This window comes from Vipera berus (assembly GCF_964194415.1).
Source record: "Vipera berus genome assembly, chromosome: 6".
NCBI lineage: Eukaryota > Metazoa > Chordata > Lepidosauria > Squamata > Viperidae > Vipera > Vipera berus.
The window spans coordinates 63,484,723-63,510,746 of NC_138208.1; the positions used below are offsets into that span (position 1 = coordinate 63,484,723).

The following is a 26,024-nucleotide window of genomic DNA, read 5'->3' on the forward strand; positions in this document are numbered from 1 at the left end:
TGTTGACCCTCTTCCATTTTGAGCGAACTTAATATCTAACAAAATTGCCTGCCACTGTAAACTATGCTAATATTACATAATATCAAAGCAGGCCTTTATTTAGATCACTGTAAAACAGAAAGAGATGCGGTGGCTCAGTGGGTTAGGATGCTGAGCTTGTCGATTAGAAGATCGGCAATTGGCAGGTCGAATCCCGAGTGCCGCGTAGCAGAGTGAGTGCCTGTTACTCGTCCCAGCTTCTGCCAACCTAGCAGTTTGAAAGCACGGAAAAATGCAAGTAGAAAAATAGGGACCACTACGGTGGGCAGGTAACAGCATTCCGTGCTCCTTTGGTGTCTAGTCATGCCGGCCACATGACCATGGAGACGTCCTCGGACAAACGTTGGCTCTTCGGATTTGAAATGGAGATAAGCACCGGCCCCTAGAGTTGGAAACGACTAGCACGCATGTGCGGGGGAACCTTTACGTAAAAAAGAAAGAAGCATATGTTGTTCTTGTTTTTTCATTGGGAGTAATACTGATCATGCGTTGATGACATGGGAACTAAAGAGGGAACTAAGTAACATCTGACACTGTTTTATATGACTAGGGCATGGTATTTATCTAAAAGAGAAATCCTTGATTTTTCCCCTTGGTCATTGGATAAAATAGTTCTCTTTTGTGCCATAAAAATCTCAACCTAGCTGCATTAATTAAATCCCATTTACCTATTAAACCTAATGTCAACCCAAATGTGCCTAATTAGGCCTTTCCCTTAGTAAGGTTTTTCCTTTAGTTGGTGTTTGTGCAGATGGGGAGCAATTTTATGAAAGGCTACCTTCACTAGCAATTGGTACTCAATAATTAATAGTGGTGGGCCTTTATAAGTGGGTGTGTTTGTTTCTGGCTGGTTCTATGCTTGTTTGGAATATGTCTGTGGATAGCCACTTTGGTAATGTAAATTTGGCCCATCTGACTCAGAGGTTTACTTGGAAAATTGCTGTGGGAGATACGCTAGGCACCTATCAGATAAAGTCACTTAGATGCCTTCCAAATTGAACTCTTGTAGGTCCTATGGAGGTGATCAAGGCTCAGTCTGGCTTGGTTATCTGGGAGGAGTTTGATCCTTTTGGTTCTAATGACAAGGACAGGGTTCTTGGGGTTACAAACTCAGGTACCTGTATTTTAGATCCATGTCTCTGTCAGTTGGCTAAAATGTCCTGGGAGGTGACATATGGCTAGGTTCTGATGATGGTGAATTCTTTGAGAGGGGTGACTCCTCTGTCCCTTAAAGAGGTGATAGTTTGTTTACCACTCGCTGGACCCAACCATACTGAACAATTTTCAATTAGTATCCAACCTTCCCTTTATGAAGGCTGGAAAGATGGTGGCCCTATGGCAGCTCAAGAAACCTTGGAGAAACTGGATTATCTGGTCTTCTTTCAGTAGAGATTACAGCCTGGGTGAAATGGATAAAATGGCATTGATTACATTTGATGGAAGTGAGATGGTGTTTGTGCTCCCATCTTTGCTTTTCTTGACTACTCAGTGGCTTTTGATCTCATTAATCATGGTATCCTGCTGGATTGTCTCTTTGGAGATTGGGAGTAAGTAGATAATGTTATGCTGGTTCTCATCCTTTGGGGCTGGTTCCAGTCAGTATTGATGGGGGGAAAGTCTAACCATGGCCCCTGTTTGTGGAGTTTCACAGAGCTTGGCACTCTTTTCACTCCTGTTTTAACATCTACATGAGTATGCTGATGATATCCAACTTTATATTTCTACCTATGGCCACCTAAGTGATGGTATTAGAATATAAGTGAAAACATTAATTAACACTGGAAAAATTAAGGGCAACAAGCTTGTTTCACTCATGGACTGAAGATGAAATAAAGAACATGTCATGAAGATGTAGCAGCCTGTATGTGTATTGCCTGGTTAGGCAGAAGTGGAAAAAGCCATTTTAAGTCAAACCGGAGATAAGTTGTTCAAAGTGCTCATCTTCATTATAATTATTTCAGTCAAGCTAGTTTGATGGAACAATGCTCCACAAAGAACCATATATGGAAACTGCAATACATAATTAAGGGTGAAGATCATATGACTTCCATAGCTGTCATAAGATTCCGCCTTACCTGATATCTGATTATACCTAAAGATCAAGTTCCAACAGCACGATATGATAATTAATTATTAAACTCTCTGGCAGTGTGTTCTTCTTTTTCAAAGCAAGCCAACATCTTTCAGCTGCAATCGGAGAGCTGGATCCATAAGTATTTTTTAGGACTGCATATCTTCTTAAACATCTCTGTTCCTGGAGAAGTGAGTTTTGGGTCTTAAAATATTTGAGGATGGAGCAATCCTACAGATCGACAATCACTATTTATAAGGTGAGGCTTGGTTTCTTTGTTCCTTGGATTGTAACAGCCTCTCTTAATTGGCTAAGAGAAACTTGTGGTAAGAAGACTTTCCTTAATGGATTCTGCAGGAGACAAAATGGAGTAGAAAGAAGTTGTTAAAATATAAATGGAGAAAACCTTTGATTATTAAAAGCTGTGACCTAGATTGCTTGACAGTATAGCTTCTAAGTGCTATAGCTTTAAAAACTTGAATAAGTTAATAATATCTGTTTTAAGTCGTGAGAGTAACTGAGGAACTTAATTCTTTGAATCTCTGTCTGCTTTAGTTACAAATTTAATAGTATGGAAATAATTTATTCACATTATATGCAGCAGTTGTGTTTGTATCCCGATAGTTTGTTCTATATTATCAGATCATGCAGCCTTTTGTAGTAGAAGCAACACTAATTCCTTAAAGACCAGGTTCATACATCATGCTAGGGCCTTCTGTACTTTTAAAATATTTTTATTACTTTTTTATTACTTTTTTATAACCCAAAAGATGCAAAATACATAATAAAAATGTATATTGTGTTTAAAATAAGTGAAAAAATACAACAAAAATATAAAGTATACGTTCCTTAAGTAACACCAGCTGCCTGCAATTAGTGCAGGTTCGCGTCCCACCAGGCTCAAGGTTGACTCAGCCTTCCATCCTTCCGAGGTAGGTAAAATGAGGACCCAGATTGTTGGGGGCAATTAAGCTGACTTTGTAATAATGCCGCTTGGGGTGTGTGTGAAAGCCCTAATAAGCAGGCATATACATAGAATGAAGGCTACTGCTAAGCTTGTAAGCCGCCCTGAGTCTTCGGAGAAGGGCGGGATATAAATGGAATTAAAATAAAAAAAATAAAAATAGTTATCTAATGCAAACATACATAAACACACAAATATATATTTTCCACACACACACACACACACACACACACACACACATTCATTTCTAATAAACATGTATACTAATTTTTTAACCTACTGTATTTTGTATAAATGAGTCCCATATTTGATTAAACGTTGCCTTACAAAGTGAATAATTGATTTTGATTTTCTGATTTGGGCAACTTATATATTACATATATAGCATCTTTGGTTGGATGGACAAAATTAGGATCCAAATATAATAGAACCCTGGTATCTCTGGAAATAATTGTATCTGTTAGAAAGCTATGGAATGGAATGTCTAGTGAACATAGGTACAGTCTTTTTTTCCTGTACTAAATTGGAAAAGTTAAAGAGATGAATGGAATTTATTGGATTCTGTATAGAAAAGTTTGTTAAGGACAGTGCTTTGTTGGAGATGTAATTCTTCCCACAGTAGGAAGGACCTCCTCCTTAAAGTATATGTTTTTACAATGTCTTCGTTTAGTGTTAGGGGAAAGTAGTGGACTATATAAATATCACTGCAACAAAAGCTAAAATTTTCAGAGGATAATCTTTTGGATTATATATTTACTTCTTGGAACTTAATTTTTGGACAAGTAGACAATGAAAATAGATTCTCTGTGCCCTTACTATAGCTAAATGACTGATATTGCAACACTGAAAAAATAAAGTTATGGCCCCTATTTACTTACCTTTAAATAAATTGGAGACTTGATTTCTCTTGCTACGTATGAGTGGATTGCCTATAGATGAAGATAATCTGTGTTTTGTTTGTTTTGGCTTAGAATATTATGTGAACTCCACTAATTTTGGTTTATTCAAAGAAAGACAACAAACCATGGCATTGCCCAGTGGGCACATCTAAACAAAGAATGAACCAACTTTCCAGTTCTTTAGGTGGCAGAGGCAGAATTTGGCATTTTGTTTTCATTTTAACACACATCTCACATTCAGGCAGTGAATCCTGTATTAGTATTAGTGAAGGTTTGCTAGGATCAGCTTTCTTGAATCAAGTGATCTGCACTAATTAGCCATAAAGTCTGGCATGATGAAAGATGTAGGTCAATATATTTTGAAGGCCTTTATCTGGGAAAGATTATTCTAGAGCACGGGTGTTAAACTTGCCACATCATGTGACATGTCGTGACGTATCGTGACTTTTTTCACATTGCCGGAGTTGGGGTGGGTGTGGCCTCTACATGATGCAGCTGGCCCATGGGCCAGCAGTTTAATACCCCTGTTCTAGAGGAATTCTGAGGAATTCTGAGTAGTTCCAAGAACAACCATTTGTAGCTTCTAACAAAATGGGATGGCTTATGCCAGGGGTAGGCAACCTTGGCTCTTTTATGACTCGTGGACTTCAACTCCCAGAATTCCTGAGCCAGCATGGAAGGGAAGATCACCAAAGTTGGAGAAAGATGGCGTGAAATGGGATCATATTAACTCAATGAACAATCCCCAAGGGAAAAAGGCATCCAAACATCCATTTTACTAGTAGATACATTCTACCAGCCATGGAAGATAGCTAACTAAGCATAATTAATGACCTTGATTAACTTGGGGGGGGGGGAGGGAGGGAAGAAAGTGTTGTATATACCCTCATTTTGCTCCCTGATAACGGATCCCAACATAGCACCACCTTATGTTGTCTGGCACCAATTTTCTTCCAAATTTAGGCCAGTAACTGTGGTTAAGATATTTTCAGCTTAATGTACTTTTAAGCCTCATGGATGGCCCACTTGATTGAGTATCTATAGAAAACAGTAATACCTGACCTACAGTAGTTTTCTTTAAAGAGACCCAGAAGTTGTATGTAAGATTGTTTTTATTTTTCTTCATTTGGATGGATAACAGAGCATCCTGGAACAGTTTAATCCAGCTTTGGAGAAGCTGATATATCTGGGTAACAAGTATCTGCAGGCTTTTTATGGTAAGTACACAGCTAGCTATATGTCTACTTGCTTACAGTCTGCCATCCTCTTTCTGACAAGGTAGCGCACACATATCTTGCTGATACTCCAAGATTCCTTGCAAAACTGGCAGTCCTCCTGGGCATAAACCTGATTGCCCATTAAGTTATTTGATGCTATATAATGTCCTCTCTTTTTCACTTGCATGATTTGTTTCATTATTTCTTATGGTTCTTGCTTTTAAAATAAAAATAAGCTACCCATAATCATTTGGAGTTGGACAGCCATAACGCAGCAAACAACTACTATATCAGTTTGTATTTAGTTGGGTAGAATTTCATATATACACGAGAGAGAAGGTGATCTTTCTCACCATTCATGGATAGAGAAGAATACCTGTGCAAACAAGTCCATCTGTATAATCAGATGCACCACAATCAATACTATGCATACTGTAACATGTAGAAGAAATGCACAGCTTTGCATGCTCTGCTTGTGGATAACATGAAATTAATGGAATTTCCAAGCAGTCCTATGCTTTCTTTGCCCAATACAAACTTCAAAAGATTTCCAGAGAGGCAGTTTGGGGGCTGACCTTTGGCAGAGGAAAACCCAAGGAACGCTTTTTTTCTAAATGCTTTAATAATTGAAAAACAATTAAATTTTAAATAAATTTTAAAAAGAGAAAAAGAATTCTCAGCCAAAAATACATTCAGATTTTCTTCTTTTTTTAAAAAAAATCCTGCAGCATTATCTGAGGCAGCAGATGTATATTTTACAGCAATTCGGAAGCTGGGAGAACAAGCTCTTCAGAGTTCTACTTCACAAATTCTGGGTAAGACATGTGTTTCCATGAGGTGATATATGAAATAATAATAATAATAATTAATAATAATAATAATAATAATAATAATAATAATAATAATAATAATAATAATAATAATATATTAGAGGGGGATAAATACCGTATATTATGCTTGCAACAATATTTTTGTGAGTTTATATCTACATATTGATCCATCCTTTTCACAGTACACTCATGTTTCAAACTGATATATAACCCTATGCAAGGACTGTGTAGCTGAGCTAGAATGCAGACTTGTATATCCAGATACAATAGGCTGATAAGTTTATTTCTTATTTTGGACCAGTTCAAAAAAAAATTGACAAAATAAATACAATTTACCTCTGGTTCAGATAATGCAGATCAGATCATTAATACTTTTTACAATTATTTTTACAATTATTATTTAATATCTTTATTTTTTTGTAACAAAACAATCTTTAATCTTAAAAACAGATAAAATTTTCAAACAGTTAAAAGGATAAACCAAAAATACAGAAAAAAGAAAAAACATATTTTTTTAATCACTGGTTAATGAATTCACTGTTATAATATTATTATTATTATTATTTATTTGATTTATATACCGCCCTTCTCCCGAAGGACTCAGGGCGGTGTACAGGGCAATAAAATACCAAAAAATACAATACAAAAATTAAAAACAGATTAAACAATTGTGCCCAAATATAATAAATTAGTTAAAATCAATAATTAAAACCCAAAACCCATCACCCAACAGACCAGGCCAGCTTGTTCAAATAAGTGGGTTTTTAGATCACGTCGGAAGGAGCGAAGGTCGGGAGCCATCCGGAGCTCCACCAGTAGACGATCCAGAGGTCTGGCACGCCCACAGAGAACGCCTTCCCCCTGGGGGTCACCCGTCAACATTCTCTGACCGGTGGAACCCTGAGGAGGCCCTCTCTGTGGGAGCGCACTGGGCAAAGGGAAGTTGACGCCGGCCGCAGGTGCTCCCTTAGGTACTCCGGACCCATGCCATGTAGGGCTTTATAGGTCATCACCAGCAATATAAATAATGCAAAACATTATTGTAAGCTATCGCACCCATAGTAATACATATTGCTGCATCCTTTGATTATTGGAAAGTACAGTATTGCTTTTTTCAAAACAGACAGATCACAATTTTCTGATGATCATTCCTTGACATCTGGAATAATACCATTTTTCCAATTTCCTCCTCCCACATGCTCAATAAATCACAATTCTTGATGAACAGTAACATTGAATGTATTTGGAGGTGCTACATCTTTTAGAATTCCCAGCCACTGCCAGTAGAAAAATAATTAAATGATTTTTCTTTACCTCCTAAAGGTGAAATTTTGATACAGATGTCTGAAACCCAAATGCATTTGAACCGCAACTTGGAAATAGTTGTAAGTATCTTGGAGAAACTGTTATTAATATGCTACCATTGCTACTTTGTCAGGAGAACTATGACTAAAAATTCTGTCAGTTATAGTTATGACCATTTTAACATAGTTTTCTGTTGTCCTAAATAATTACTGAAAAGAGAATTTATTTTCTTTCAGTTGCTTGCTACTCAGATTTTATTTATAGGAAGGTATGGGGGAGTGGAAATGTGCAGAAGCATACAGTTACATAAGGTATCTCTATTATAGCCTGGTCATATATGTGTGTCTGTATACGGTATTCTCAACCTAGTTCTCTCTAGATATATTGCATTTCAGATCACTTAATCCCCATCTGGCATGACTAATGGCCAAAGGTTGATAATTTACACATACAATTAAAAAAAGAGGAAATAATATCATGTTTGAAAGGTTGAGTCTTATCTTCTTTTTTATTATTTTATAAGCCAGTCTAGCAGCTTTCATGATGAAGGGTAGAAAATAAATACTTTACATTCCTAACTAAATACAATTATGCTTTTTAATTTGAACAAAGTTTTGAACATGGTTATGTAGAGACTCTCAGCCAACAACATGTCGTTGCCTGAATACAATACAGTACACTCATACACATGTTTCCATCTAATATACTTCTAACATCCCTGCAAGTAGTCCTTACTCATTTGTCCATAAATACATTCAAAACCAAGGAAAATGCACACATCCTTATATTACTTACCGCTCAGTGTTGAACTACTGAATGTTCCCTCACTTCAATTTTATTCCAAATCATTTCATCATTGCTATTCTGAATTCCATTCCCTTTGTTGAAGGCTCCTTGTTTAATCCTTTTCACCCATTTCTGTAATATTTTTAAAAATTATTTCCATCAAAAAAACACTGCATTTTCTTGGCCTGTTTTCTCAATTTTACAAATACAATTACAAATATTTTTCTCTCCTTTCATTCATTACAAAAACTGTTTGCCAGTTATTTCTTTTATATTGTATGTTCCGTATGCTTTAGTCATCATTAGGTGAACCTCAAAACAGTGGCCCACCATCATGGCATTGGCCAAACAAAGTTTTCACATGTTGCTATTTTGGTAAGATAGAGGTATCACCTGAGTTACCAGTCCCAGTAATACTCATGCTACATGTATTTTTTTCCTTCTAGTTAGGTTTGACATGTTTTGATCACGGCGTACAGTTTTACATTATTCTATGCTAGGTAGTAGAGGTGTGGTTAAGATGCTGGGCTTGTTGACTATAAAGGTTGGCAATTCAAGACCCAAGTATCACATGATGGGATAAGCTCCTATTCTTGCCCTAGCTCCTGCCCACCTAACAGTTTGAAAGCATGCAAATGTGAGTAGGTAAATAGGTACTGCTTCGGTGGGTAGGTAACAGCACTTTGTGCCCCTTGGCATATAGTCATGCTGACCACGTTCATGGAAGTGTCTTCAGATAATGCTAGCTCAGTTGGCTAAGAAAAGGAGATGAGCACTGCCCCCTAGAATTGGACATAACTGGACAGGGGAAACCTTTACCTTTGTTTTTTGTTTTTTTTTAATGCAAGGTAGTATCTCTAATTTAGACACTTCCTTGCAAGTCAACATACTCTACTGAAACGCACAAGCAACATTGGGTGAATGATTTCTTCATATTTCTCCAAGTGAAGAAAAAACTCTCAAGCAATAGAGTTGTAACAGCAGGACTATTACTGAAAAAGGCCCGTGACAATCCCCCTTTCGCCATACCTTCCCTTGCAATTTAACTGGAAAGTAGGAAATCAGGGAGGCTGCAGGCAATTCAGGAGACAATTGCTCAAAATGCCCAGGTACGCTAGATGAGTAAGACATGATTTCTGACAATGCCTTCTTTTTTGAATAGGCAGAGACCTTCCATGTAGATTTGTTGCAGCACATGGGAAAAAACACGAAGCTGGATGTACAGTTTATTAATGTAAGAGCCAGACTGATCCTTTCCTGTTTCTTCTTAGCTTTCTCTCCTTATTCTCTACTGAACAGCCACTGTAGGTGCTCTGACCCTTGAATTATTCTTGTCTTTTACAAGTTGCTATTTATAATATACTAATGGCTGGGCTGAGCAAACAATTTATTGTTCATGAACCACACAGCTGTGTACACAATGGCTGGTACTTGATGTTAGATGCCCAGAAAAATCTAGCCAGTCATACCTATAGTCTTTGTAGCTACCACCATATTTGTACTGTTAATTTTTTTTCTGAGTTCTCAGTAAAGATTTTATTTATTTTAAACATGTTCACTTATAGGATAGCCGACAACGATATGAGAAGGAATACCAACGTAGAGTAGCCATTATAGATAAATCCATGATGGACCTGCGGAGGATGGAGGGTCATCGAAATAAAAATGTCTGGGAGCTGAAGGTAGGAATCAGGCTGTCTGGTCTAGTGGAAAGTGGAAGAAGACTAGAGGATCCAGCTATGGCAAACTAAGTGCTTAAAAACAGTGGAATAATCCCAGAATATTGGATTACAATGGAGAGACTTTGGTTTAAATCTCCACATCCATAAAGTGCCCTGGATTGATGGATCCTTATAGGAAACTTTAGTGATTTTTTTAAAGCTAAATTTGCTTCCTGAGGGTTCTTTTCTTCAAAATAAAAAAAAAAAGAAAGGATCTTGTTAGTTGCCTTGAGTTATTTTGAGAAACAGTAGGATGCCAGTGTAAATACATGTCTAAATCTGTCTCCAATTTCCCACAAAGATGGGTCATACATAATTCCTACCAGGGGATCCACAGGAGAGCTTCAAAAAAAAAAATCAAGATGGCAACTACAAGCGTATGATCACTTTTGTAGGTAGGTTATTCATAGTCACCATCTTGACTTTGGACACCCTCACCATGGATGTCGCTATGCCCTACTCCTAAGTCTATTCCCTATGAAGCAAACATCAGGCAATATAATGGACTGTGAGAATAACCTTGGGAGACAAGAGGAAGAACTGTGGCCTAGATAGTGATCTGATAAATAAAATCTGAGTCTAAAGGAGGTATCAGGTGGAAAAAGTATCTCAGAAGGGAATGGACCTTGCATTGCAATGATTCAGTGACTGCTATAAAGGCCCAGTCAACTATAAAAACTCAACGACACCTGGGATCTTGAAATGACATTCCCTATCGGAGAACCTGGTTGACAGGGATTTCTTTTCTCCCCACCCTTTCTCTCTTTCCTTAACTCCAGGAGAACATGATTCATTTGCGTAATGAGTTGCAAGTTTTCGTCAGTGAAAGCCAACAGGCTGCTGAGCTGGAGGAGAAACGCCGCTATCGATTCCTGGCTGAGAAGCACCAGTTACTGTCCAATACTCTTCTCCAGTTCTACACCAAAGTGAGGAGTAGGAGAGGCAAATGTAACATGGGGGAAGAGATGGAGACAAATGTGTGCATTGTCATAGCTTGGTTTTATGTCAGATACTTTTATTTAAATATAAATATAAATATTTTGATTTTAAAAGGTCCTGAATATGGTAATTTCTGGTGGGAAGAGAGAAGGAGGAAGGATCTTAATATATGCTGTTTACTTTTCTCTATGAGAAGCGTTCTCCACAAGTTAAAATACAAGCATGGAATGTTTGTACCATGAATGAAGACATGACGACATCTTAACAGGACAGAACCCTAAGCTCATATATTTAAATGATGCTGACCTTCTAGTTCTCTTTGAAATGGGTCAAGGAATGGTGAAATAGCTTAAGATTTAAAAAGTGAAAGAGAACCCAGTGGCCAAATAGTGCAGACTTTTTTTAAATTCTAAAAAAAGGTTCCAGCCCCTTTTTGTGATGGCAAATGCTTGTCCTTTGCTAGAATTGTTGTTTCAACCTATGTGACTTCAAAAGTTTTGAATCCTGGTAAATGAATTGAAAGGAAAAGAAGAAAAAAACATTGTTTGTGCAAAATAAAAAGATGCCTACAAATCACAAGGTTAACATTATTGATTGTCTGATATTGTTTATTTTTACATTTGTGAGTATTTATATCTGCCATTCTGCCCCTGGGCACTCAAGACTGGAGCACTTTGAAGGGGGTCTGCAGGCAGATCAAAAAACCAAGAGGGCCATAATAACCATGTGATTAACCTCAACCTTTTAACCTCACCCTACTCCTTTCTGGAGAACTTCTGCTCAGTTTAACGGAACAAGAGTGCATTTCAAATATGTGCTTTTGGTACAGCATATTTTTGAATATTTTAAATCTTCTACAGCTTTTTACAGTAATATTCCGGTCGAGATATCTTTTTATTAGCCCTACTAAAACTGTGCAACTGATGACTCCTTTCTCTTGCCTTTCTTCAGATGAACTAATGTTTTAATTAATTTGCTTCTGAAGGCTCGGACCCTCATCCTGAACAAGGCACCACTGTGGAAAGAGGAACTGGAGGCCTCTCACAATCCTGTGCAGAATGTGCTCAACTCCCCACCCAGCCAGACACCCCCCTCTGGCCGTCTCACTCCTACTCACCTTGAAAATGTAAGATAAAGTGGAGTAACAGAGCTCTCTGGGAAGGGAAGGTGCTTCAAATGAATGACTTTTAGGATACAATTAGCAAGGAGTGGAGACCATAGTCTCCAATATCACATCAATATGGACAATCCCCAATACTTGAATTTTTGTGCAGCTACTTTCACACCAATTCTCTTCACCTCCTGCAGTTCAGAGGTACCTGGACCTGTTTTTATCCATGTGCAGAACGTCTGCAGCTCATAGAGAGCACCTTCATCCAATTCATTGTTGTTGTTGTTGTTGTTAGCTGTGAAGTCGTGTCCGACCCATCGCGACCCTATGGAGAACGTTCCTCCAGGCCTTCCTGTCCTCTACCATCTTCTGGAGTCCATTTAAGCTCACGCCTACTGCTTGAGTGACTCCATCCAGCCACCTCATTCTCTGTCATCCCCTTCTTCTATTGCCCTCAATCTTTCCCAGCATTAGGCTCTTCTCCAGTGAGTCCTTCCTTCTCATTAGGTGGCCAAAGTATTTGAGTTTTAGCTTCAGGATCTGGCCTTCTAAAGAGCAGTCGGGGTTGATCTCCTCTAGGACTGACTGCTTTGATCGCCTTGCAGTCCAAGGGACTCGCAGGAGTCTTCTCCAGCACCATAGTTCAAAGGCGCTCAGCCTTTTTTATGGTCCAACTTTCACTGCCATACATTGCAACTGGGAAGACCATAGCCTTGACTTTGCACACTTTTGTTGACAGGGTGATGTCTCTGCTTTTTAGTGTGCTGTCTAGATTTGCCATGACTTTCCTCCCCAGGAGCAAGCGTCTTTTAATTTCTTGGCTACAGCCCCCATCTGCAGTGATCTTGGAGCCCAGGAAAATAAAATATGTCACTACCTCCATTTCTTCCCCATCTATTTGCCAGGAATTGAGAGGGCTGGATGCCATGATCTTGGTTTAATTAATGTTAAGTTTCAACCCAACCTTTGCACTCTCCTTCTTCACCCGCAACAAGAGGCTCTTTAGTTCTTATTCACTTTCTGCCATTAGAGTGGTATCATCTGCATATCTTATGTTGTTGATATTTCTTCTGGCAATCTTAATTCCAACTTTTGATTCATCTAGCCCTGCCTTTATCATGATGTGCTCTGCACATAAGTTAAATAGGCAGGGCGACAGTATACAGCCTTGCCGGACTCCTTTTCCAATTTTGAACCAATCAGTGGTTCCGTGTCCAGTTCTCACTGTTGCTTCTTGGCCCACATATAGGTTTCTCAAGAGACAAATAAGATGGTCTGGTACGCCCATCTCTTTAAGAACTTGCCACAGTTTGTTATGATCTACACAATCAAAGGCTTTAGCATAGTCAATGAAGCAGAAGTAGATGTTTCTCTGGAACTCTCTAGCTTTCTCCATGATCCAGTGTATGTTGGCAATTTGATCTCTAGTTCCTCTGCCTCTTCAAAATCCTGCCTGTACTTCTGGTAGTTCTCGATCCACATACTGCTGGAGTCTAGCTTGTAGGATTTTAAGCATAACTTTACTAGCATGAGAAATGAGTGCAATGTTGTGATAGTTTGAACATTCTTTGGCACTTCCTTTCTTTGGAATTGGAATGTAAACTGATCTTTTCCAATCCTGTGGCCACTGTTGAGTTTTCCAAATTTGCTGGCAAATTGAGTGTAGCACTTTTACTGCATCATCTTTTAAGATTTTGAATAGCTCAGCTGGAATACTGTCACCTCCACTAGCTTTGTTGTTGCTCAGCTTTTCTAAGGCCCACTTCACTTCACATTCTAGGATGTCTGGCTCGAGATCAGTGATCACCTCATTGTGATTATCAGGGACATTAAGCTCATTCTTGTATAGTTCTTCTATCCAATTCATACACCAGCTCAATTTAGCCACTAGAAGACAGAGCAATTATTGGAGAATCAGTCAACCAGTCTCCATTCTTTCTATTTCAAATGCTATGCTTGTCACAGTTCTCCCCACCTTCTGTGAAATGATAACTAACAAAAAGACAATCCAAAGCTTAAGGAAAGGCAAAAAGAGCTTCAAGGATTCATCTGTCTTGCAATCTATGAATTTATCCTCTTGCATCTGTGTTTATGTATTTTGTGAGTGCAGTTGGGCAGATTGCTTTTGGAAAATATATCATTGACTTTGCTTGTCAGAAAGTCACAAAAGATGATCACATGACCCCAAGTACACTGCAACTGTCATAAATATGAATCAGTTGCCAAGTGTCTGAATTTTGATTGCATGACCACGGGGATGCTGCAATGGTTGTGTGAAAAACGGTAACTTATTTTTTTCAGTGCTGTTGTAACTTTTTGAACAGTCACTAAATGAATTTTTGTAAGTCGAGAATGACCTGTATTTCAAGGCTTATTCTGGGCTTGGCTGGGACCGAGAGAAACATAAATTGTGAAGTGGAGGAGATGGCGAACCCAATCAGAAATCAGGGACCTTTGGATACTGAAAACGTGCACGTTCACATGTGATGGAAGTGCTGAGGAATCAGAATCTTTGAAGATTTAACGAATCTTGTAGCAATTTTGTGTCTAGAGACATGCATTGGTCGGAGACTTAAAAAGTGGTCTATAACCCTCAAAATCCTCAGGATATTACAGTCTGTGCAATTTTATTAGCATATCTTAAAAAGAGGAAGAACCTATAAAACCTAATGATTATTGGACTAATAAAAATGCTTAGAATGTTTCACATACAGAAAATAGATGGTTTGGAGAAAACATGATGTGAAATTATGGTTAGTGTATATATTAGTGTGCTTCTTTCCTCATGAAAATATAAGTCGCTTGACAGTTGATTCAAGGGGAGCAGGAGGTCAGGTGTCAAGGGAGCTGAGGTTCCCAAAGGGGAGCTTTGGATAAGTCTCTTAATCCAGCAAGGAGGCAGCCATCTTTAAAACTTGCTTTATGCTCCCCTGAAGTGTCTACATCTAGTTGTATGCAGATTCTTCTGTTATGTCACTGCTTTTCTCAGCCTCAACCAAAAGCGGTTAAGAATAATGCTGTAGGAGTGCATGGTAACTCCCCAGCATCTGAAAAATTGAACTCTACTAACCCTAAATTATTTTTGTAGAGTATTAGATACAAAGCAAATGAGGGATAGTGTTGAGAAATGAGGCTTTTCTTGCTTTTCAGTATTATTTTCACCCACACAAATTGTTGCATAGGAATTCAATTGACAATGAGACAGAAATATAAGAGTTAATTAGGCAAGAGTTATATGTGTATTGCTCTGTGATCACATACACTTTTTAATGTTCATTTATATTTCTTTTATTGGGAGATAGTAGGTTGAGAGAGATATAATGCACACATACAAATGCTGTTGATGCTCCTGAGCTTCTTAGTTCTTTCTCAAATACGTATTTAAAAATTTAGTTTTTAGACATACAAATGAATGACAGTACCTTTTTGCACATGTAACTGTGTTAATTATTAAATCATAAGTTTATATTTTATAAGCTGATTTTACTTAGATAATATTTAGACAACCAAGTAACAACTGTTTCTGTAGCAATAAAAGGGTGAGCAAAATCATTTTGTAGTTTGTTACTTGGTGATATTGTACTAGATTTAGCCATATCCTAGTAGAGTTAGGAGTTTCCTGTCCTGAAAGAAATAATAATCTTCACATCCTGTTTTCTCATTGATCTGTTTTCTAAACCTTGTTTACTATATATGACTGTGCATCCTAATTTTCTATCTTGGTATTTGTCTAAGTTGTAAAATTGTTAAAAAAGAATAGGGAATTTATTTTTCCAGCACTAATGGAGAAGCAGGGCTTTTTTTCTCATAGAACGCTCAGAACGGAGTTCCGGCACCTTTTTTGAATGGAACCTTGTAGGGTAGGCAAGGTGGGTTGTATGACATGTGTGAGTTCCGGCACCTTTTTCTTTTACAAAAAAAGCACTGTGGAGAAGTATATGCATAATTCAGTTTAAATTATATATTAATTATATTAGTTAACAATCATTTAATTTTAAATTATAATTTAAATATCTTTAAAATAATTGAAGAACATAAAGGAAATGGTGGGCCTAAACCTCCTAGTCGAGATCAACAGAAGATATGGCAATTTTGTGTGTAAGAATATCTCAGTCACTGTAATTGGAACTTGCTTTCTTGAATACTTTTCTGGAAGGATTCACTCTCTCTGTTCTTCTTTTGCTATAACTCCAGAGGCTTCCAAGCAATTTTGGTCCACTCGTGGCAGGACAGCGCTTCTCCCAGGAGACTCTACAGATGGTGCCATCCTTTCCTCCAGAAACAAAAAGGAAAACAATGCCAAGAACTCCCTCACTTGGTAAAACTGTAAAGGGATAATGTAGGGATTAAGGGATTAATCTCTGCTAAGACACACATGCCTGTTGTGAGTGAAATAATGGACATTTGTATTTATTCTAGTCAGTCTGTCAGTATTTAAATTACCTTACAGCATTATTGGGAGGATGAAATAAAGCAATTTGGGATTACATAAAAATGAATATAATTAAAGCAATTATGAGAAATGAATTGTACTTATTTACTTATCAAATTTATATACAGTAGCTGCCCATCTCACCAGAGGACTCTGGACTGCACACAATAATCAAATAAAGCAACAGTATAAAATCAATCATAAAAACAATTGTTATAAAATTATGGACAATCATTATCATTTAAAAAAAGAAAATAGACTATAAAAACCACAAAGAGAGTAAGTATAGCAACCACATATCACCCACAATAGTTAGCCACCTCTAAATGTCTTTGGTTCTCTGGGATCTCCAAGTCTGTTGACATAACCAAGTCTTGAGAATGTCCTGGACATTAACAGAGATGGAATTCATTTAACTTCTGGGGCAGAAAGTACGGAAGTCAGACACCAAACAGTTTTGCCTCAGGTGGCATCTTATGAACCAATCATTATGGAATTTGGGTCTCTTTTGAAGCAGTAGTGGGATTTTGCAGCAGCAGAATAAGTTCATGAAGAGTTTTGGTCTCTTGAATGTCACAGGCTCCACTTCTCCTGGTCTTTCTCGCTCCAACTCCTTCGGAGAACCAGCAGCAACAAGGGCAGAGGCTGATAGTAAAGAGGGGAACCATCTGCTCAAAGTGCAAGCAACTGTGCCTCATGTCACAGGTTCAAACCAGACTCTTTTGCCATTTGGCACTGGAGACGTGATTACTGTCCTCCTACCAGAAGCTCAGAATGGCTGGCTATATGGCAAGTTGGAAGGCACATCAATGTAAGTCTGATCAGATTTATTTTTGTCAGATGGGGTTGGGCGGCAGATGGTGGGCCTGGTAAACTTTGATGCAGCTTCCAGATCTCCTCACAAGGTAGCCACTATGCAGTAATTGGTAATGGGACAGAAGTCTGAAATTATTAAATATAATTACATTTTATTTAATTTTATTTGTTGCTTAATGAAAAGAAGGATTAGTGTTTCAATATCTAAGGGGCTGCGGCAATGGATGGAAATTAATCAAGGAGAGAACCAACCTAGAACTAAGGAGAAATTTCTTAACAGAACAATTAATCAGTGGAGCAACTTGCCTCCAGAAGTTCTGAATGCTCCAACACTGGAAGTTTTTAAGAAGAGATTAGACAACCATCTGAAATGGTATAGGATTTCCTGCTTGAGCAGGGGGTTGGACTAGGAGACCTCCAAGGTCCCTTCCAACTCTGTTATTCTGTTACTCTGCTTTATTAAAACAATTAGTGTTTTTGTATGTAAAACAATGGTGACTCAAATTATATTTCTGAAAATTCTGGAACTTTATAGCATTAAAAATTTTCAAAAGGTTTGCTCAAAATTGTCCCTCTTGCCCTAAAAGCCTAAGTCAAAATTTTGCTTTAAAAATCATATAGATATACTATACCAGGGCTTTTCAACCAGTGGTACGGGTACCACCTGTGGTACATTGGCACCTGGCAGGTGGTACGCGACCATCCTAGAGAAGTAGCGGGGGAGAGGAATGAGCTGAACTGGTGGCAGCACCGCACAAGCCTGAGCAACAGACGACTGGAGCTGCAGGGCTGTCATGGCTCAGCGGAAGTGCCAGGATCAGCGCCAGGCTCCAGCTGGAGCCTGGCACTGATCCTGGCATTTCTGCTGAGCCCAGAAGAAGTGCCAATCAGCTGGAATGTTGCAGCATCTCCAGGGTCTTGTGATTTACATCCAGATGCTTAGCAACTGATTCATATTTATGATGGTCACAGTGTCCCAGGGTCATGTGAAGTGACCAAAACCTGCTGCAAACATCCAGCAGAGGGGAGGAATAAAAACCAAACACCCCCCCACTGCCAATCCTCAACCGAAATGCTCACAACAATGGAAACCTCGGACAGGAGGAAGAGCGCCACCGGGCAAGCAGGCAGGTGTCTTGCTCGGTTGTGGCTTGGGGGGGCACTTCTTTCAGTGCCATTGTAACTTTGAACAGTCACTAAGCGAACTGTCCATCACTTTTTTCCTTCTTTTTTTTTTTGGTCATCATGTTTTTGACACCTTGCTAGGCGACTGGTGGTACTTGGATGTTGCCATATCCTGAAAGTGGTACAATGGGTGAAAAGGTCGAAAAGCCCTGTACTATACTATCATATAGATTTGCTATTTCAGCATTGTATAAGACATAAAAAAGAATATACATTTTATTCTTGTAATTCAATTTTAATGTAAATTTATGTCCAAATTTTCTCCTGGTTCCACATCAAAAGTGACTCTTGCCTTGTGCCTTTGATTTCAGGAGTGGCTGGTTTCCTGAAGCTTTTGTAAAGTCTTTGGAGGCATCAGCCCCCAGGTACAGTACTCCCAACCTGGATTGTGTATGTGGTGAAGTTTAGGAGATACGTTAGATTAAGAAAACTTGGCTAATGAGCTTGAGTGAATAGCTGTCTTATTTCTTCTCATGCATTGCTATACCACTTCAATCTGAAGTGTCCACTCCGTTGAGTTGACACAAAATGGAATTTGTAACCAAGCCCATTTCAGATGCCAGCCTGTGAAAATTCAAACTGACATTCATTCCAGAATGAGACAAGACAGTAAGCTTCAAATCTTGGCTAAAGTGTACTGTGGGAAAGGGGGTAAACTGGGAAAGGTTTGACCAACATGGAGTATTATAGAATCATAGCCTAATACTGGGAGTGTTCAGGTTCAAATCTCCCCTCAGTCCTAAAACTATTTCCAATTGCAGATTACTGCATATTAACTTCTACATTTTTTTGTGATGATACAATAAGGGAATGGGAAAGAGAAATAGGTATATTGCAGTTAAGTGGCAGGATGTTTGGAGGCTAGGGCCAAATAAAATGGTATGCTTACTCATTTCCTTGTCAACTTTTTTCTCCTTTCTTGCTTAGAGGTTTCCCCCTGAGGAGCAGCCATAGTGTGGACAATCTTCTAGGTCAGTCTACTGCTTCAGTGCCAGATGAGTATTGGCAAAAATCCAGTAGGCCTCAATCTCCAGTATCTTCTCCGTCTTCGGTGAGAGCAGGCACTCTTCCAAACAGCATATCTAATGCTGCAACTCCCAGTGTGGGCTCCAAGGTAAAGTTGTACATTAAATGAGTAGCATTTGAAGATCTTTTCAGGACTCCAGATTTATTCATAGATCTGTAAATTTGGATGGATGATGGTTTGCAGCAAACATCCTCAACCTGGCCTTCCAAAAGGGTTAAACTGCATCCTGATTGGAAACTCTGGTAGTTTGGCCCTCAACACCATGTTGGAGAAGCTTATTCCATAGAGATCTTTCTTACATTGTTTGGTACAGTGGAAGAGTTGGGTTGTGGTCAGATCATATGATTTCCTATGATTACTTAAAATGTGCTAGAACCAATCCAGTGGCGGCTGCTTTGTAAATAAGGACAATCGTATGGTCACCCACATTTTTTAAAAAATTGGAGCACAAAATTATGGAAAATAAACTCAATCTGGGCAACATTTTTGAACTGTCCTAAGTCAGAGTAGGTGTTTCTGGCAACCACTGTATTGTAAAAAATAGCCTCCTATTGTTTACTTCTCCCTGCAGAAGCAAACAGCTCTGCAGCTGGCTTGATGATGATTATGAGGCTGAGTAGGGCAAACCTTTGAGCAAGAGAAGGTCTTGCTGGAGAAAAAATAGCTTATGATGAGAAATGTTTTTACTGGCCCTTCCTTGTGCTCTCCTACAGGAAGAAGCCAGTGGGTAAGGTAGACCTAACCATTCCTCATCAGCCCATATGAGCTTATTAGAGATGTTAGATGTTACTTATTAGAGATTAGAGATGCACGAGTAGAAATTAGGTCATGTATCAAAGGATGTAGTTGCACATTTAGTAGAGTTTGGTGTACAAAAATAATTACTCATCTACTGTATGTGGCATACCTGTCTGCCCTGGAGTGAAAGTGGGGCAGTAACGTAAGTATCCAGTTCAGGATAAAGTACTTCCAGAGTTTGAGGGCACAGCAAGTGATGCCTGATCATATCCCCAAAGTTGTAAAGTGGTGTTAAAACATATACTCACTTGCATACCTGCAGTTAAACTGAAAACCAGGCTTGGGAGGGTTATATGATAGCCAATTAGATTATGAACCCCACCAATTGAGGCAAAGAGAGTGACTGCCTTAAAATAATATTTTAATATTGGACCCAATGCATAAAATACCCATTGCACTGAAGACAATAAACATGGGCATTTATTGAAAACACAATTAATATTTGCAGGGAGAACACCCCCACAAAACGGTCCCACAAGAAGTAGCAGGCATGCAAGAGATGGGAAGGCAGAGTTTATTAGTTACTCCTTGCTGTGGTCTAAAATGAAAATTGCTTCCTTAAAGCTGCTGTTTCCACGAAGGGACAAGTCTTGCATGTTAGTTGTGTTCCCAAAATCACACCTAGTTTGACCCCAAATGGTTAAGGAATTTCCCTTTTCATACCCAGTGAACTGTGTCTGTCATAGTCTCACCGTAGCCTCCCACAACTTCTCCAATTCCTCTTGATATATTAATTTACAGCCCCTACAATGAGGAAGTTTTCAGTCTTCTTTGGAGCTGTTGTTCTTCCTTTTTTGTGTAGAAGCATAATAACCTAATCCTTCCTTGCAATTCATCCATATCAGTTTTGGTCCTCTGCTCTTCTGCCCCACCAGGAGAGTCTCAGTCACTTCTCTTTCCCTTCTTAGGGTCCCTTCAGTTCTCTCCTCTTCTCCATGACATCCCAGCCTGATTTCTGGTGGCTCCGGGACAGCAGCTCTTTCTGCTAACAGTAGGACCCTTGAGTGGTGAACATGGACTGGGATGGTGGTGATGGGAATGGGCCAGCTGGGAAGATGTCTCTTCCTAGGCTTTCTTTCTGGGTTGGGCACTTTGGAGTACCTCTTCCAAAGGGGTTGGATTTATAAAACAATGCTAGTTTTATGGTGGTCCCCGCCTCCAGAAATGAAAAACAGTGTTGTTTTTTACTGTTTGCTGTGGATTGAGAATTAGGCTGTGTTCACACGAATGGTTTAAAAAATGTGCTTCAATGTTCTTTAACTCTGACATGCAGAAAGCAACATTTGAATTATCTATTCTACACTCCATTATTGCTGGAAGCCACAGAGAGTAGAAAGCTTGTTGGTTTCTCAACTTTGGCAGCTTGAAGATGTAGGGACTTCAACTCCTAGCATGCTGGCTGGAGAATTCTGGGAGTTGGAGTCCATACATCTTCAAGTTGCTAAGGTTGAGAAACACTGGGATATTGATAGGAAACATCCTCAAAGCTTTTCCTTCTAAAAAACAGTTTATGACTGATCCCACTGATGGCTACTGTGTAAATGGGCAACTCCACTCCACCTAGGATGTGATCATAAAATACATCCTGGGTTCCTCAAAGTTTGGGTACCTGTTATGTATTGGGCTCATTAGTAATACCACGTGGGTTGCTGGAGCAGCTAACGGCTCTCCAGTAACCCAGACTACAAGTCTCCAGTACTGCTATTGGGTATCCCTAGGCGGCAATGGTTGCTTCAAACCTATTGGCTGCCGCCTAGGGGCTAGACTATATATTGCGGCTAGTTACAGCCATTTTCTCAGTTCAGATTCTGCAAGTAATAAACCATGAGTTTTCCTGAACTCACTTGCCTCGTCTTCATTCCTGCGCCAAAGAACCCGCTACACAACAGTACCCACTTTTTGTTTACATTGCCCACATTGAGCGCTTTTCTCCAGGACTTGCAAGTGCTTCTGTAGGTATTTTTTCTTGGGATCACAAGAAAGGCCACACCTCACCCATCATGGGCTCTGTCATCCTTCACACCTGCTGTTTAGAATTCAGCACTGATCTATGGATCTGAAGTGATGCATTTAGACTCATATGCAGTTTGACCCCATGAATATGCTCATCTGTTCATTAAAAGAATTATGTGGTTACTTCAGATAACTTCATCTGACTTGTATGATGGGAGGGAACACATCAAACTTTTCCCTTTCCATCTTAGCATATGTGAACGCTCCATAGACAAGCGCTTCTCTCTTAAAAATGAAAAGGTCATCTTTCCTGTTCAGACATCACAGCGAATACATTTTAAAACTTTGCAAGTTCTGAAAAGAGGATTTATATTTCTTTATCCAGCTTTTTAGTCAAGGAATATCTATTAAAAGACACGCCAGCAGCAAAGCTGGAAAACACTGCAGCTGTAAGACCTTGAAAATCAGTTTCCCAAGAAGGAGCAATCTGATTAAAACCACCCATTCTTCTGGAATGGGCCGCTTTCAATGTATTTAAATAAAAATAGGTTTTATAGGTCCATAACATACTTAAGCACAAAAAGTATTACACTACACACATTATGTATATTGTATAAAATTGAAAGAAGCCCAAAATCTTCAGTGCACACATTGGAAAAGCCATTACCAAAGTATCCAGTGCTGTTCATGTGAACACATCCTTGGGTGCAGTGAGTTTTTCTGAAGTGTGTATATGCATCTCAACAAAGCGAAACAAGAAGGAAGTTGCTCACATAACCAAATCTCTCCACATGACAAGCTGGTATTTATGGCTCACCCGTGTTGTATGTGAAACCATCCTTAATTTAATCTGTCATTTTAAACATACCAAGCCCAGGTGAAGGTTGCACCCCATCCAGAAATTCCTGCTTTACTGTCCACATGTCTTTCAAAGAGAAAGGGTCCTTTATGCCTTTGTATTCCCCTTGTAAGAACAGCTGGGGTTTTTCTTTGATTTGCCAGATGTACACAAAACAAGAAAAGGGACCGGGCAGGTGTGTCCAAGTAATTCTTTTTATTTCCTTCTTCCATATGATGGTTGTGGAAGTGGCCTTAGAAAATGAAAGAGCAGTTTCCTCCTTCCTTTAAAAAATGCTCTACATCTTTCCAAAGATGAGGAAGGTCACCTTTCTACTCGAGAAAGGTCCTGTGGTCCTAAAGCTGGCCTTTAGGTGGATTGGAGATGTGGGCTGTTCATGTGCCAGAAAGCTGGGAATGAAGATGGCTTGAGCAAAGTGTGATTAAATCAGTCCAGGGACACAGAGTCACATTGCGGATCCTTTGAGCCAGAAATAGACTGGCCTCCTAGGAAAGCAGTTCTGGAGTCATATGCGTGTATGCATTTGCTTTTTTTTCTCTTCTGAATATTTATAAGGGGATTTCCTCCCAGCTTTACCATACTTTTGATTTATTGCAGAAGCCAGCAAGATGGGATCATCCTCCAGAGCTCTTCCCCAGGTACATTTTCCTCTAAATTTGAGCGTGAATCAATGCTGTCCATTTTTTCTTGAGTCATTTATTAAGACTCAAGAAATAAAAGCCACCTTCCTAAATGCACTTTTTATATCTGATGATGGTTAAAAATTCTGCCTTCATACTATTTGCAAATGCAATTACTTTGAAGTAAACCAGGATTTAGATCATTCTAAATGATTGTTTATTTAGTTAAAGTCGGTTTAATATCTTGGCTTGTTTCAAAAGGGGAGGAATGGAGAGATTGAGTACATATGCAGAAGACTTATTCAGGTCAGCCAAATTGCACTAATGTCTATTTAATGAAAAACCATAGCTTCATTTTGCAAACTAATTTTATGTTAGTTTTTAAGAACTATTTCAGAGCTTGATTGGTGCAAGTCATTTTGCTGTTTGCAAGTGAAGCAAAAGATGGGGCTATGATCCAAGGCAGCCAAGAGGCAAAAAAATAAAATTAAAAATTAAAATTGCCACATGTCTTTCTCCCTTCATCTAGCAACATTTTATTAAGAATAAATGAAAAATCTCACAAACATACTGTCTTTTAAGTAAAGGTCGCCTGCTCTGGAGTGCTAAAACCTGGATGGCCATTAGAATGAAGCCAACATTTTTCTGTAATTCTCTGCTGCCACCTCGTGGCTGTCTAGTCTTTGGTAGCTGGAAGCACCTATATCTTGCTGCCTGAAATAGCTGCTAACGAGAGAGCTGGCTCTGTCCCAGCCTTATAATACTATCGGCACGTCACAATTCGTACAACATCCAAACCCTTCATGGATCCCCTCTCCCTACATCCTCCTGTTCATCCTGATCTACTGAAGATTGTCTCCAAGTTCCTTCTAAAATCAAAGCGCCCTGCAACAGAACAATTAGCCTCATACTTCATTTAGGGATCACCCTCCTTAAACATAAGTGTCCTAGTCCCACTTTCAGTCTTTTTGGATTGTATTAAGTGTTAAGTTGTGGGCTCTTGGGTGCAGGAATGATGACACGAGGCTGAGTACAGGATAACTCATACTTTATTCTTGCTGGAACTGTACTGAAACTTGGGCTGCAACCAGCCACAATATATAGTCTAGCCCCTAGGTGGCAGCCAATGGGTTTGAACCTACTCTTGCTGCCTGGGGCTAGCCAATTGCAGGACCGGAGACAGCCAGTCTGGGTTGCTGGAGAGCCGTTGGCTGCTCCAGCAACGCACATGGTGTATCACCACAAGCCCAGTACATAACATTAAGCCTTTTTTTAAGTGAGGTTTTTTTTAAAAAAAAATCAGCCTGCTCAGACTTAGCCTGTTGCATATTTTTATCTTCTGTCCTATTAAGGCTATGGTTTTGCTGGTGATTTTAATAATTCTTGGCATAACTATTTATTATATTTGTTTACTCTCTTAGAAGCTGCTGGGTGAAGGGTACTGTACCATGGCTATAGGATTGCATTGTAAAAGATTTATATGTCATGTTTTGCACTCCATTGAAAGAATAGGCCAGATCATATGTACCATTGTTTTGTATCTGTATATGCTATAATTTTATGTTGTGGGTTTTCTTTTAAAAAACAAACAAACAACCAGAACCACTTTCACCTGTTTTCTAAACAATTGTATGGCTTGCGTCTTGCTTGGTAAGAGCATCGGTTGTTGTTAGATCATTCTCTAGTCTAAGAACTTTGGGGTGTTGAAAAGAGACATGGTTGACATGATAGCAATGTTGCAATATTTGAGAGGCTGCCACAAAAAAAGAGGTTAATCTATTCTCCAAAGCACCTGAAGGCAGGACAAGAAGTAACAGATGGGAGCGTAATAGAGAACCAATCTAGAAATAAGGAGAAATTTCCTATCAGTAAGAACAATTAATCAGTGGAATGGCTTGCCTTCGGAAGTCATGGGTGCTCCATCACTGGAGGTTGTTAAGACAACAACATTTGTCTGAAATAGTATAAGGTCCTGCTTGAGCAAGGGGTTGGACTAGAAGGTCCCTTTCAACTCTTATTTTATTCTAAATATGCACCAGGAAAACCTTGAGCACTTATGAGCATTTCACAGCCACGAGGACTGGGTAACTGATACATTTCTTACATTTTAGTGCAGCATTTTTCAAACTTGACAACCTGAAGGTGTGACATTATCTTCTGTTTTAAGATGGCCCCAGTGATTGAATTTATTTCCTTTTTATCCTTTTAGAGGTACCAACCCATTTGCCACCGTCAAGCTGCGTCCGACTGTGACCAATGATCGATCAGGACCAATCATCTGATGAAGATAACTTCATCATAAGACTTATGCAACCATAAAATTATTTGTTTTTACTGTTATTCTTTCTTCTAAAAGATTTCACTTTGTTTTCCAAGCTTTTTTGCTTTTTTGCAGACATTTCATTACCCTAATTAGGTAACATCATCAGTGCTGGTAGGAAGTGCTGTTTTG

At 39.0% G+C, this 26,024-nt stretch overlaps 1 protein-coding gene across 1 annotated transcript; it reads left to right on the top strand.

Moving 5' to 3' along the window:
* Positions 1-1,053: 1,053 nt before the first annotated feature.
* On the top strand, positions 1,054-25,912 carry BAIAP2L2 (BAR/IMD domain containing adaptor protein 2 like 2; the record flags this gene model as incomplete). The annotated part of the gene is made up of 15 exons (XM_081330640.1): positions 1,054-1,153; positions 2,189-2,301; positions 5,115-5,190; positions 5,919-6,005; positions 7,344-7,405; positions 9,274-9,345; positions 9,677-9,793; positions 10,612-10,758; positions 11,757-11,897; positions 16,077-16,200; positions 16,894-17,125; positions 18,627-18,680; positions 19,243-19,429; positions 23,550-23,590; positions 25,782-25,912. The coding sequence occupies 15 exons, from the start codon at positions 1,054-1,056 to the stop codon at positions 25,852-25,854; spliced, it is 1,626 nt and encodes a 541-aa protein (XP_081186766.1). The 3' UTR covers positions 25,855-25,912.
* Positions 25,913-26,024: the final 112 nt, after the last annotated feature.